At 51.7% G+C, this 14,368-nt stretch overlaps 4 protein-coding genes across 4 annotated transcripts; 2 read left to right on the plus strand and 2 right to left on the minus strand.

Annotated features, from left to right (window-relative positions):
• Positions 1-299: 299 nt before the first annotated feature.
• UCRPA7_2734 (putative helix-loop-helix dna-binding domain-containing protein) lies at positions 300-2,000 on the minus strand (the record flags this gene model as incomplete). Its single annotated transcript, XM_007915303.1, has 4 exons — positions 300-491; positions 547-1,312; positions 1,465-1,871; positions 1,947-2,000. 4 exons carry the CDS (start codon positions 1,998-2,000, stop codon positions 300-302), a joined length of 1,419 nt encoding a protein of 472 aa, XP_007913494.1.
• Positions 2,001-5,867: 3,867 nt separating this feature from the next.
• Positions 5,868-7,788, plus strand: UCRPA7_2735 (putative polyamine transporter 2 protein; the record flags this gene model as incomplete). Its single annotated transcript, XM_007915273.1, has 2 exons — positions 5,868-6,463; positions 6,525-7,788. The coding sequence occupies 2 exons, from the start codon at positions 5,868-5,870 to the stop codon at positions 7,786-7,788; spliced, it is 1,860 nt and encodes a 619-aa protein (XP_007913464.1).
• A 1,284-nt stretch (positions 7,789-9,072) lies between these two features.
• UCRPA7_2736 (hypothetical protein) lies at positions 9,073-9,528 on the minus strand (the record flags this gene model as incomplete). Its single annotated transcript, XM_007915246.1, has 1 exon — positions 9,073-9,528. The coding sequence occupies one exon, from the start codon at positions 9,526-9,528 to the stop codon at positions 9,073-9,075; it is 456 nt and encodes a 151-aa protein (XP_007913437.1).
• Positions 9,529-12,649: 3,121 nt separating this feature from the next.
• On the plus strand, positions 12,650-13,995 carry UCRPA7_2737 (putative alpha-ketoglutarate-dependent sulfonate dioxygenase protein; the record flags this gene model as incomplete). The annotated part of the gene is made up of 3 exons (XM_007915268.1): positions 12,650-12,956; positions 13,023-13,370; positions 13,427-13,995. 3 exons carry the CDS (start codon positions 12,650-12,652, stop codon positions 13,993-13,995), a joined length of 1,224 nt encoding a protein of 407 aa, XP_007913459.1.
• Between the last annotated feature and the right edge of the window lie 373 nt (positions 13,996-14,368).

A 14,368-nucleotide genomic window follows, 5' to 3' on the forward strand; every position in this document is an offset into this window, starting at 1 on the left:
ACTATCAGGGATACGTTATAATGCTTTCAGTTCCAGCTCATTTCGCCAATGACGACAGATGATGTTTATGCCCCATAGTGTTGTGACAAACAGCTTTTCACCCCAATGTGTCCCCTTCCCGTCCCTTCAAAAGCAAACAATCAACCGACTGGTTTCAAAATCCCTCGCTGAGCCAAAAGTCTATGTAGTATAGTAGTTGTGGAATATGTACAGATGTAGGTGAATAAATAGAAACAGTGGAGAGTCTATGACCTGAATCTCAATCTTCTGTCCCCGATCGCGAGGACAGTATGCCCTGTTTAACAGAAACCTCTTGGGTCGAAGAGTGTCGTGCTGTAGTTTGGCATCTGGAATGTCGGTCGGGCTGTGGCGTTGAGTAGCTGCTCAAAGGCCTGCAGTCGTCGCGAGAGCTCGTTATGTTGCTGCATGATAGCCTTGTTCTTCTTCTCAAGGTAGTGGATATATTCCGTGGCCTTCGTTAAAACGGTACCCTGTCATGTGTTAGACCTCTGACACGTATTTTAAGTTGAGTCTATTGCTACTCACCTTGCTAACTTTTGGTCCACGAGTTGGTTGACTTGAGTCGTCGTCGCCATCGTCTACGCCGCCTTCTGGTATAGTGCTTAACGCCGGTACGGCGTCTCGTAATTCGGCAATCTTGTCCTTCAAGTTCGTCCGATACTTTCGCTCGATATCATTATGTGCCGTCCGGTCTCCCATGGGTGGCGGTTTCATCGTTTCCTTGCCCTTGTCACTTGCGGACGTGCTCGTCCTCTGCATCTTGGCCGGTGGCTCCCCCCTAGACAACGATTCGGGTCTGAGCAGCGGAGCATCATTTGTGACTTGTCCCATATTCGTAAAATTGGGCATGTTGCCCATGCCCATTCCCATACCCATTCCAAAGTTCAATCCCGAGCCTAGTGTTGGACCAAACCCGCTTCCAAAGCTCGCACCCAGATTAGATGATCCCAGTCCGCCCATGGAGGAGCCAGGGTTCATTGCTATTGCAATAAGTCGTCGCTGTTCTTCATCGTTTAAAGATGGACTTGCCAGACCTATAAGAGAATCCATCCGCAGACCGGGCTGGGGCTTCTCCCAGCTCAATGGCGTCGAATACAGTCCCTCACGCTGCGGCACCTCGGAGGGTGGCGCAGACTCGATCTTGGACAGCTGATCGGCGAGATTCATGGAGCTGAAATCTTCGTCATCTGACAGGGCATTGTCCAATGCGCTATCGTCAATCATATCCTCCGGCCTGATTGACCGGCCAGATATTCCCGCAAAGTCCATGGATTGTGTGGTGTTCGTTGACCTGAGGCATGTGTCAGTCACACCACCAGGCGCGAGGGGCGGTAACGAGGGGTCCGGTGCACCAGCGAAAGACCAGACCGCCTGGAAGACAGTCGATTTCGCCGGCCAGCCAGCATTACTTTTAGGAAGAAGAGAGGGAAAAAATGGCCTTACCGTTGCCCTTGCACGGCCCTCTCCTTGCCCTTGTTGGAATTAGACATTTCGTTGTCCTGGCCGGCCTCTTGCTGCTCGTCAAACTGGATCCAGTAGTCTACGTTATCAAACGGCGTCGCATCAGTGCTTAGCTTTGTCCGTTTCCGGTCGCGGTTCTCTCTGGGCTTCGGTGTCCTCGTCGGTAGAATTGTTCTAGAACCCAGGCCGTTGTAGGACTGTCGGGCGGAGTTCTTGTTGAAGGAAAGGGAGCTCGGTGCGGTAGACGGCTGCGCAAAGGAATCTAGGGATAGAGTGGTAGGTGCCGTGGATGGCGACTCGGTTGTCGGGGGATCCGGGTTCAAAGTTGTGGTGTCCCAGAGGTTGGACGTCTGCGCTGGTGTCGTTGATGATCCTGTGCGATTGTTTGTCTGCGAGGCGTCAGAAGCAGAGCAGAGCAAGGTGTTTTATTGCGAGTCATGATATGACCATTGAGAAGCGCATACCTGGTTGTTGGGAACCGAGAAGTAGTCAATGTGTCGTAGGAAGTTCGGGTCCATCGCTATCAAATCATTTCGAGACCTCGATGCAGCTCTGGGAAGTGCTGGAGAGAGGATAAGTAGGCGAGGCGGAAGCCGCCTCCGTGCGGATGAGGCTTGAGGAGAGGAAGGACGGAAGCAGGCGGCGATTGAGTGCAGGAGCAGGAGTAGCGGGACAGCAGGGATGTGGGAGGGATGGCTTGTCACAAACGCCCCTCGACAAGACAAGGACAAGACAAGACAAGACACGACACGGAGTTGTGTATCGGCAGAAGAAGAAGCAGGTGCTTTTTGCTTATGCGCCCGTAATCGTAGAGGTGTGGTGACGGTTGTGGTATAGCAGTCTGTGGCGGGTCGGGTCTGGTCTGGTCTGGTCTGACTACCGGTAGAGTGCTGGAACACTTTGGACGTAGACAGACGGATAATAGGCAAGGTTCAAGCTCGCGCGCTCAAAGGACAGCAACGGCTCTCAGCGGTCGTGCAGCGGTTCTCTCAGTCACAGGCAGAAAGTGAAGCAAACCGATTGGGTTGAGACGTGGGAGAAAATGTTGAAATGGCCTGACCTGCCCGTTTGGCCGTGTCCTTCTGGCACTGGCACAAGGGGGCGCTACGAGGATCTGATGGGGCCTCTTTGCAGAGGTGTCGCGAATGGAAAGCCCATTTTCATCCAAAATCAGACCACCGCAAGGCTGGCCCCTCCCAACCCACGGACAGCAAGACTGAGCGGGGGATCTTCTCATTGGTCTTCTTCGGCCCATCCCTCCGCTGTCAAGTGTCTGCCAGCCAGTTCCAGGGAGTCAAGCCACATCCGCCAGAGCAGCCTTGCCCATCCTCGAGAGCCATCTTAGCCACCTCTCTGCTTATTCCCCGCCACCAATCCCCCAGGCAAGCCACAGCCACAGCTTTTCAGGGAATCAGGGTCCGCCCAGGATCCAGACCATCCTGCATGAGTCTAGACTCCCGCAACCCCAAGTGCGCCCTGCAGATCTTAAGCAAGCAAACAGCCATCATGTAGCCGCTCAACATTCAAATAAAGGTCATCAAGCACCTCGATCCTACATGTGAACATAAAATCGACCATCTCCTGCGATCCCGATACGTCACCTCGACAGCCAATTCCAGCGGAAAACGCCCATTATCGACTGGAGTTAACCACGACTATCTGTGTCGAGAAAACCGTGTCGGAAGATGGCATGAACCAGTCTCGCAATCAATTGACCATTTTCGCCAATGACGAAAACTCTAACATCTTTCGGCACCGGAAATACAGTCCTCGAATATGAATATGCCGATTGAGGTTTTGTATGGGTCGTCCGTCTGGTAAATTGAGGAGTGTGTTCCTCCAAGCGCTGTGAGAAGGCACTTGCGAAAGTTCCGACCGATGCTTGTTTCATGGAGTGGCAAGCTGACCTCGTCAATTGAAACCACAAGCGCGGAAATGAAGAGGCCTATGATAGCTGGACGATGGCCAATGGTCATAATCGGAACTCTGTGCTCTTTGAAAGACGGCATACGGACTAGATTTCGAGTATTCATGCTATGGGCGACATCTTGACAGGTTCGAGCATGCTGCCATGCATACTCTAGACTCGTTTGATCGAGACTCGAGCTTCTGTTTGCGTTGACCTAACCAGTATTAGCCATTGTGTATGACAGTAAGTAAGCGGTCCAGAAGAAGAAGTGGCAGGTCGGGACTTGCTTCCCAAAACCGGCCATATATATGAAAGACCTTGTCATTGTTTGTCCATCTAAGAATAGGGGTGGAGACCAGTCGGAGACCAGTTTGAGATCAAAGAAAGCCAAAAATTGCTATTCTACACTGGTAGGACAGTGCTCTTGGATAATCCGAATAGTAATGTAGAGAAATCATATCGATGCTTCTCAGGTGATTATCCAGGGCTTGTCGACATTGGAGCTACCAGCAGGAGACGGCGAGCGTTTGTCGTTGCATCTTCCAGCAAGAAGAAAGGCATTACCGAGCCTCGTTAACTCGGACAGCTTCTTCGGCTTCGAAATGGAATTGGAGAAGAGAGCGAGAACGGCGAAGAAGAACAACAGACTGCCTGAGGAGAAGAGTAAGAGGCGACGGGCTTGGTCCTGGATTCTAGGTAAGGCAAGCCCTGTTTCGCGTGTCTATTGCCATATCGTGATCAAGACTTAGCGTGCCAATTGTCGATCCTGGATATTGAATTGATTATACCTGGTGGTGCCTTAGGTAAGGAAGAGGATATCTAGACATTCGCAGGCAATCTCAGCAAGATTGCCCGCGCTGGCTGACAGAACCACGAGATTTACAAGGGTGGCCTAGCCTTTGCGGTTAGCGGTGCAGCACCCGGGTTCTAGCGCCCGGCACGCATCAGCTGTTCTATTTGCATGCTGCCAATAGCAGTAACCCCGCTGTGACAGGCCCTGGTGGCTCGCTGAAGTCCGCCGACATTTGACGGTGGCAGCCCCCACGAGATTGAACTCCAATAATCCCACGTTTAAGTGAAGGCCACGAAAGGAGTGCTTTGTTATTTGAAGCATTCCAAGGCCTCTCCGTGCGGCTTTTCTTTTCATTCAAGCGCAGCAAGAATATAGATGACTAGTGGAAGGGCCGGATTGCTTCAAATTTGCAAAGATTCCACCTGCAAGCCGAGGAATTGTCGTCGGTGCAAGGGAGCTTGGGCGCTGCTTTATAGCGGTACTTAGGTACTCTGGCCTTCTGTAGGGGTTTCAGTCATCCACAAACAGCGGGCCCCACTCCTCAGGGCCGGCTCCATCAATATCTGGGCCTTTGGAGGCATTCTGCCCAATTGCGGCCGGCCGACTCGCCTCTGGCCTCCGGGAACAAGCTTTTGAACTTTGACGGCCTGAAGCCCCACATGGATCAAGGTCGCCGGGAACGGGAACAGCGGAGGCAACTCGGTAAGGATGGAAAGCTTCCAAGGTTGCCTATCTATCTGTCTAGAGTACCTAGGAATGTACTTCTAGACCAGCGCGCGTCATCGATCCTCGCTGTGAGGTGACCTGCAGGCCTGCCTCTGACCTGGTGACTTCGCGAAGAGCCTAGAAGATGGCCTCAACCTGCGGCAATCATTACTTCGCTTAGAGCGTTCTGGGGAGACTCTTCAGCTGGTGCATACAATCTCCGTGCTGCTGGTATGCTTGAAAGATGCAGCCGTGACATTACTATGACCCCCTGTTCCCAGACATGAAGTTTGTAATTAGGAAAAACTTGGTAGGCATGAGCTGCATGTCGCTATGTAGCATCCCGCTGGAGCTGCAGTTCTCCTTACAAGGCACAACACTAGTTAACCTCGTGACGATACTTGCAGGATTCGTTATCAGCGCCTCTTATGCTTGTACATGTACCATGTATACTGGGTAGTTTTCCAGGGCTACTTGGCAAATCACACGGCAGTGTCGTGCTTTATCAGTGCTGCAAGGTGAGTCCCCTGGAGGGCTCCCGCTCTAGGTGTAAGTACAGTACCTGCGAATTGCAGGCCAATGCCGAGATGTCACCGAATTTTAGCCACTGAGGCTTGAGCACCTAACGCAGACTTTGACAGGCCAATCAGATGAGGCAAAGACCCTTGCCGATTGCTTCATTGGGAAAACACCCGGGTTCCGCAGTCGGAATCCCATGTACTTGAGTACTCGAGTACTCGATTGCTGCCCCCCGTTGTCTCGGTGCCCAATCCCTGGGATCGCCGTCGGAACCGGGACCCACACTCGGAGCATCGAGGGAGAGAAAGAAACAGAGATAGACAGACAGAGGCCCAGTCGCCTGGCCGTATATATACTCCCGCCCCCTGACTCTCTCACTGCCCCTTCTGTGTGTGCCTGTGTTTATCCATTTCTCGCAAAGTGTCACTTCTTACACTGCACAACTCTATGTCATCTACAATGGATCGAATACCAACTGAACATCAAAGCCCCCGTCCGGCCTCACCAGATACTGAGGCCGGCGAGGCGGCCGATGCCCCTGCCTACGCCCCCGTCAGAACACACACCAACAGCCGTTCGATTGGACGCAGGCGATCTTCCCTCTCTGGAAGCATGCACCGCACGCACACCACGGAGTCTGTCAAGGAGACTAGGGATCCAAACCTAGACATCAACCTCCCCTACCGAACTCTCACTGCTACTGCCAACCTGGCAGAGTACACAACTGAGGAGCCCACCGGTTCTATCGTCGGCCCTCTCGAGCCCGATGGCGAGCATCGCTACAAGCTGGTAACCTTCGTCCCCGGCGATCCGCAGAATCCAAAGAACTGGTCAAAAGCGTACAAATGGTACTGTACCATGGTCGTGGCTATTACCTGCTTCGTCGTCGCATTCGCGTCCTCTGTCATCACTGCCGATCTGGAAGACGTGGCAGAAGAATTCAACGTCAGTGAAGAGGTGGCGCTGCTTCCCATCACCGTTTTTGTCGTGGGTTTCGGTGTCGGTCCCATGATTTTTGCACCTCTATCCGAGATCTTTGGTCGACGAATCATCTAGTAAGTCTTCGCAGGCATAATCAAGATTGTCCTTGGTTGCTGACTCGTGCCCTTTCTCTAGCGGAACCACGCTGCTATTGGCTGTCATCTTCATCATTCCTTGCGCCGTCGCTCCCAATATCGGAACTCTGATTGTCTGCCGTGCTATCGATGGCATTGCATTCTCTGCGCCAATGACCCTCGTAGGTGGTACTCTGGCCGATCTTTGGAGGAACGAGGAGCGTGGTGTTCCGATGGCCGCCTTCTCCGCCGCACCATTCATCGGCCCTGCGATAGGTCCCCTGGTCGGTGGTTTCCTGGCTGACGCTGCTGGCTGGCGATGGCTGTATTGGATCCAGCTCATTCTCTCTGGTATCGTCTGGTTCCTGATCACCTTCACCGTACCAGAGACCTACGCACCCACCATTCTCGCTCGACGAGCCAAGAAGCTTCGAAAGTCAACCGGTTCCGAAGACCATGTTACTGAGCAGGATCTCGACTTGCGACCATTGACTGAGCGATTGGGCATCTTTTTGATCCGACCATTCCAGCTACTCTTTGGCGAGTTGATCGTCTTCTTGATCAGCTTGTACATGTCAGTCCTGTACGGTCTACTGTACATGTTCTTCGTCGCCTATCCTATCATTTACCAGAAGGGCAAGGGATACAGTGCCGGCACCACAGGTCTCATGTTCATCCCCGTCGCCGTCGGTGTCATTCTCTCAGCGTTGTGCGCCCCGCTCGTCAACAAGCACTACCTGCACATCGTCCACCGCTTCAACGGTAAGCCGCCCGCCGAGTACCGACTGATCCCCATGATGGCCAGCTGCTGGTTCATCCCCATCGGGCTCGCCATCTTCGCCTGGACCTCGTACCCGCGCCTGAGCTGGGTCGGCCCCGCGCTGGGCGGCCTGCCCGTCGGCTTCGGCTTCATCTTCCTGTACAACGCAGCCAACAACTACCTGGTCGACTCGTACCAGCACCAGGCGGCGTCCGCGCTCGCGGCCAAGACGTGCATCCGCTCCTTCTGGGGCGCCGGCGTCGTGCTCTTCACCAACCAGATGTACAACCGCCTCGGCTACCAGTGGGCCGGCATGCTGCTGTGCTTCATCAGCCTCGCGTGCTGCGCCATCCCCTTCCTGTTCTGGATCTACGGCGCCCGCATCCGCGCCCGCAGCAAGTACGCCTACGCGGGCGAGGACGACGCCGAGTTCAACGGCGCGGGCAGCAGCGGGAGCGACGAGGAGAAGGGCAAGGCGCCGGCCGCGGACGGCGGGCTGGTGCGCGACGACGAGGACCGTGATGACGACCTCAGGAGGGCGAGGAGCTACGTCAGCAACCCCTGAACGGGTGCTATCTACAAAAGTCTCTGCTGCAAATCTCTACAGAGACATTCACACTTGAAGTGGCTGTCAAATAATCAGCGCCACCAAGCCAGACAACGATACGAGTTCTGGCCGGGGACGAAAAGTTCTGCATCCTTTACCGATTTGAATTGTATCCCAGATCGAAGGAGCAGACAAGGACTACACTGCATTCTACAAGCAGTCGCGTCACGTTAATGGCAGGAGGAGAAGATACGCACAAGAATGAAGGCAGTACCTGTGCTCGGCGCAAGGAAGAGTGCTTGTTTGCAACAGCTGTGCAGAGCAGGGGATCTGGGACATCTGGGCGCCTCGAGCTAGTACTAATAGACTTGCATTAGATTTATACCCAATAGAAGGCTTTAATTTGTTAGCTATAATCTTAAACAAAATAGAAAGACATGTAACAAGATATTTTAAGCCTCTCTTTCGTTTGCCGACTCTACTTGCCGCCCCCTGACTAGCTTCGGCCTCGCGTTTACAATTCAGAAGTTAATGTAAACAAGAACTGCAATTTTTAAGGTTAGATGACCCAGTTTACCTAAAATCTACGAGATCTCCAGAGCAGCTCCAGTTTATGCGCCTCCGGTACCGGCACCTTCCACGTGTGACGTGTAGACGTCTGTGCCGGTATCAGCCGCAGCAGTTCGTCATGGGAACTGGGGTACAGTCGGCATTGGAGATCTGAGAGATTATTATATGGGATTGCATTGGTTGATCGGAAGGTCGAATTGGCACGGGAATGGGAGATGGAGCCTGTCACTGCAGTCGACGGTATGTACACCACCGAAACTGAACTCGGTCGCTCGGGATTAGCTCCATTGTCGGTTTGACCCACTACCCCCGTGGAGCCCGGAAGGGCCAGGAGGCCATCACGGAGTCGTGATATCGGGTAGAACGGCAGGTGCGGGAAGGTCTCCACCGTATGAAATATCTCAAATGCCAAGAATTTTCGCGATGGTCATAACGGTAACAACGGCAATAACGGGAACAGCGGGAAGGTCTTGAAATTAGGTAGTAATTACACAGTTTCAAGTACATCGAGGTTAACACGGGGGATATTTAGCATAATTCTACGTATAGTGTCCTTGAGATACCTACAAGGAAGTCACAGTCACTTTGGAAGGCTCTGAGAGCAAATGAGCAAGTCAATACTGAAGAGTTTGGGGAACCATTTGAATTCGGGATCAGGGGTATATTTGTGGAGCCTAGCTCTGACTATCTATTCATCCTACAACATCTTATGTACCGGTACTTCGTCTTCATCTACATGGGAGGGAAGTAGCCGCCTTCGAGTGCGTCCAGCTGGTCGAAAAAGCCCATCCCCTTGACGTTCTTAACTAGGAACTCCTTTGGCTTGGGCGTCGGTGCAGGTCTGGCTTCTTCCTTCTTGCCCTTCCGCTTGGGAAATGCAAGTCCGATGTCAAACCCATCCTCGAGCGTTCTCATGGAATCCATGAAGCGCTGCGTGTCTTCCGAGGCTCTCGGTCTGCTGTTCGCGCTGCAGTCGTCAGCCTCCTCGTGTTCGATCTCGTCACTGTCAAGTTTTGTCTTACAGCCAGTACTTCCTTGATCTTCGCCATTGACAGCATCAAGTGCTGGCTTGCTTGGCGGCAGTGTCGCCAACCGAGAGTGATCAATCTTGGGGATAGTCAAGAACGCACCGCTCGATTGTTTCGGTGGGCTTTGGGACTTGACCCTGGCTTGACTGGTAGAAGACATCTCATCTTGGTGATCTTGGTTGCTCAAAAAGTGAAAATTCGCTTGAGAACAATCCAAGTTAGCACGATGACAAATATCAGAGGCATAGGAGGGTTGTTCGAGCGTGACGATGTGACGTGATGTGACTTTCTCTTCCTCCGCTTCAAGTTGATGTAGAGTACGAATACTTATAAGCTAGATAGGAAAAAGGTAGGGAGGGTTCATTGTCTCAGGATGAAGAATGAAATTGTCTGGATTCATTCATGATGTCTGGTGCAGCAAGCTTTCATCAAACGTACATAACAAGGGTCAACCCCTATTCTTTGTTAACGGACCATCCCGGTATTGTTCCTATTACAAAGACGCCTTGTCTCCGTCTAACATCTTCAATGGAGTTGTAAACCGACCCGAGCAGGTCTTTGTTACTGATTTATTATATTTTCGAAGGGGTCGAAGCCACGAGCACCGATGCTGGGCTGGTCTGCCACACCTACCTTTCTCACAGGGAGTGTTTTCGTTTCTGACCAAGCAACGCTGGTCGTTCTCATTGGCTGTATAAGAAGAATAACTCCCGAAGAGGAAGTAACGACAGTCCAACCTACCGAAATAATGGATGAGAGGCGCCGCTTTCCTCCCGGGTCCTTGGAGAGGATCATCTATGAAGCTGAAGCCGAGTACGGAAGTGGGGGTCGGCAGAACAGAGCTCAGCACCCTCAGAGAGATAACGTTTCTCTTTCACGGCCTCAATTCAACGCTAGAGCTTCCACAGCAACTATCGTCTCCTCTGTGCTTTCCGCAAGATCACAGGTAAACTCTCGTGTAGCCAAGAGCACTGATCAGTACTCTGATCGGCTCCAAGCCCGCCAAAACGAAGACAGAGTGCGATTTGACGCCCCACCAAGACCTCAAAGACCCCTTCCTCCTCCAAAACCGCTCCCTGCAAGGATAGCAGAGAGGAATCGACAACTTAAGGAGCAGAACATTCTCTCACAGGTGGGTGAAGGCCCAGAACGTCGAGGAACCGCAGTCGCCCAGCTCCGATCTACTGACAGAATCCATTCTAGGGAGCAGTACAGCCTCGGCTGCATTTTCAGCGCCCCAGACCACGTGTCTGCCAATCAGGAGATGGAAGTCGACGCCTTGGACCCTGCTCGAGTCGCGACTCCTTACGGTGTGGTGTTGAGCAAATATCGGAAACAAATTGTCATCGCCACACACGGCACATCCGTCGCAACATTGCCAATCTATACGCACAACGGAAGGGGTCTAGAGTACAAGAGGTACAAAAATGAGCATGTCTCTATTCGAGACTTGGCTGATGAGTTTCCAAGCCCTCCAGAGACAGAGCACGGCTGGCTTTATGCTTGCAGGTTCGAGCAGTTCACGGGAAACTTCCTCTCAGACAGGGCAAGTATCCATCTCATTGACCAACGAACGCACTCTTACCACAACTATGCGACCATGGAAGGCCAACTCGACGATGTGTCTCTAACAAAGTTACAAATGTTGCTCGCCAAGATCGCTTATGAGCGGTTCGCGGCGTTTGAAACAGCCATTCCTTCCGCTGGCTCTCTTCTTGCCGCTGCTCAGGACAGAGAAGAGGGAGAGGTGAGTGAGGACGAAGTGGACGAGATGGGCCGCAATCTGAGTTTTGCGGACGAGGAGACCCGACGCCGTCGTTACCCCAGAAGTGGCGGTCGCACCAAAAAGCACACCACAGGGTTCACTTGGTCCCCGAAGGGTCTTCGTAAAATCGTTCGGGGTTGATATACAGTAGAGGAGGTAAGTCCTACTTCCAGTTCTTCCATGCTCAATCTCTAGTTGTTTAGGTAAGTTTCTGAAAGCGCCGTCCCCATAATATAATTTCTTTGTTGTAGAACCCATAACGTAACGTGATCCTTTGCAGATACTGTTTCTTTTAAGATGACTAGTTCTAATTTGTCTTCTCGTGCCATCGTGTCTTTCAAGAAAGGCTTCAATGGCAGTTCAAAGAAGGTCTTGAGCGGGATGCTCTACGGTGTTAAGACTTCAAGGTTCGGCTTTTATCATGTCAGGAACTCTTCTGCCATGATTCCGGGCCAATGCAACGCGCCGCCTGTCTAAGTGATCTAACTTGCCAGCGTTACTTACCCATTATGCCGTGGTAACCTCTATTAACACGGAAGTCGGAGCGCACAGACCAACATGAGTCTGCCGAAGACTCGGCGGATTACTCTCGGCCCCGGACCCAACCTCATCTTGTCATCCTCATGAACTCTAGCGAGTTCTCACAAGTGAACACCCATCTCCGCTGCAGTTGCCTGATGATACAACTTATTTTTCAAGACTTGACAGATCCCATAGTTGAACGTGCTGCACGTATCGTCTGTCCTGCGCTTTGCATTGTGGGAGCCCAGCTCTTTCTGTGATGTGCACCGAGTCATACCGGTGGCAGAAGAAGAATGGCATTAACGCTGAAATTATCGGTGCCGAGCCGCTTTGTCGGATCTCGGCCGCGATCTTTGTCTATCTATCCACCTTTGGCGATGCTGCAATCTACGGCGTGATTTCCGCCAAGATGGCATCAGCGCCATCGTCGCGGGGGTTGCGAATGCGGGGATGGTTCTCACCAACCAGCGATCCCCTAAACCGTAATGTTTCAAGTACCGAAGACGAGTTGAGGTAGGTCTGAGCATTCGATAACGGTGAGGCATGGCTCGTTCGAAGGTATTTTTGACAAGTCGATATATGTCTGCCATGCACACAGCCTCATAAACGTCAAGTCGAGGCTGTCTTTCATCATTGAATCTAGCCCCTTTCTCAGACAATAAACTCTTCTATTGGCCAACAGCGGTGCCATATCTTCTTGTTCTTATCGCGCGATGCGGTTGTCGCTGAAGAACCTTAGAGTCGACATCCATGCCCGGCCAATCACGAATTATACTGTCGCCATCACGCTGGACATCGACATGTTGCGCAATTCGCGCGTACAACGTGGTGTGTATCGGCGAGGGGATTCCATACCCGGTTGTCGGCCATGTCAGTGTATGGCGAGCATAAATAGTAGCCCTAGAGAACCAAATGACTTTCAAGTGGAGAGCAATTCTGCAAATACAGCCATTTTTGAGGAATCCACAAACTTGCAACGTAGACAGATTCGGTCATGGCACCTTCAGCTACAGAAACAGTTCAGCAGGTGACGGAGCAGATTCAGGAGAAGATCGTTCCTGTCAAAGATAGCGCACCCAAAGCGAACAATGGCTACAAGACCGAGGCGGTCGATGAATATGAGAATCTGCCAGAGCTACGAACCGACCACAAGGAGCCTCTCAAGCTGAGTGGTGCTCTGGATCAATTTGTTTCATTCGATGTTACTCCAGTCATTGGTCGCGAGTTCGTCAACGTGGATCTCGCGAAATGGCTGCGAGCTCCCAACTCTGATGAGCTACTTCGTGATTTGGCCATAACTAGTACGTGCTAAATCTAAATTTCCCTAGAAGTCGAGCGGGGTCTTACTAAAGGTGTTTTGTGAACAGTCTCCGAACGAGGTGTTGTTTTCTTCCGAAAGCAAGACAACATCAATGACGACCTCCAAAAAGAACTTGTACAACGTCTAGGAGAGCTATCAGGCAAGCCTGCTACGTCAAAACTACATATCCACCCTATCAACAACGCCGGCAGAGATCACGGCGGAAAGGACGATGAGATCAGTGTCATCTCGTCGGTTCAGGCCAAGAAGCTCTACGCTGATCGGTTCTCGGGCTTTGGAGGTGGCAATCGTCGCCAGAGCAGCAAGAACCAGTGGCACTCCGATATTACTTTTGAGCCTATCCCGAGTGACTATGCCCTCTTGAGGCTGACCCAGCTGCCCGAGACAGGTGGAGGTAAGCAAAACTTTACATGCATGTCAATTTTCCTAGCTAACAAGGCATTTTTACAGACACACTGTGGGCATCAGGTTATGAACTCTACGACCGGATTTCACCGACCTTGCAACGCTTCCTTGACTCATTGACAGCATACTATGCACAGCCACTATTCAACCAGGCTGCAGAGAAGAATAAGTTCGATATATGGACTTCTGAGAGGGGTGCGCCGGAAAATGTTGGCGAGATTCTAGAGGCTATTCATCCTGTCATCCGGACAAATCCTGTGACCGGGTGGAAGAGCATCTTCGCGGTTGGCCACCATGTGCAACGTATCCACGGCCTCTCAGAGGAAGAGTCGAAACACTTCCTTAGCTGGTTTGTTCAGCTCATCGTTGAGAATCACGACTTGCAGGTTAGGCTCAAGTGGAAGGATGTCAATGACTTGGCCATCTGGGACAATCGCAGCGTTTATCACGCAGCAACACCAGACTATATCCATGAAGGCAACCTGGGAGAGCGTACAGGATCCCGGGCTGTCAGCTTGGGCGAGAGGCCGTATTTTGACCCCTCAAGTAAGTCACGTCGAGAGGCGCTCGCGGCCGAGACGGCAGCGAAGACCGAACAGGTTAAGGCAACATAAATCTGAGGAAAAACTGGCGTATATATAACATTTACTTTAGGCGAATGACCTAATGAATGAAGAAATTGATCAACATCCGAACGTTCATTGGAACTCTGATGCCAATGTGTATTGATTCTGTCTACACTCTCGTCTTTATATTACCAAAGAAGTTGGGCAAACAAAGCAATCAGCATTTGCTCATTAATATCAGGGGTCCCTATGCCGACTTCACAAGCCATCATCTCAGTCTGATGAGCATATCCAAGCCCTTTCTAAGCTTTTCAGTATTATCCCCATGCACATATATATACCTTCCCCAGTGTTATGCATGAGAACGCAATACTTTCAGTATCAGCTCTTCTCAAAATATTTCTCCATTACTTATCCTTTG

Source organism: Phaeoacremonium minimum (genome assembly GCF_000392275.1).
Source record: "Phaeoacremonium minimum UCRPA7 unplaced genomic scaffold PA7_03_scaffold_184, whole genome shotgun sequence".
NCBI lineage: Eukaryota > Fungi > Ascomycota > Sordariomycetes > Togniniales > Togniniaceae > Phaeoacremonium > Phaeoacremonium minimum.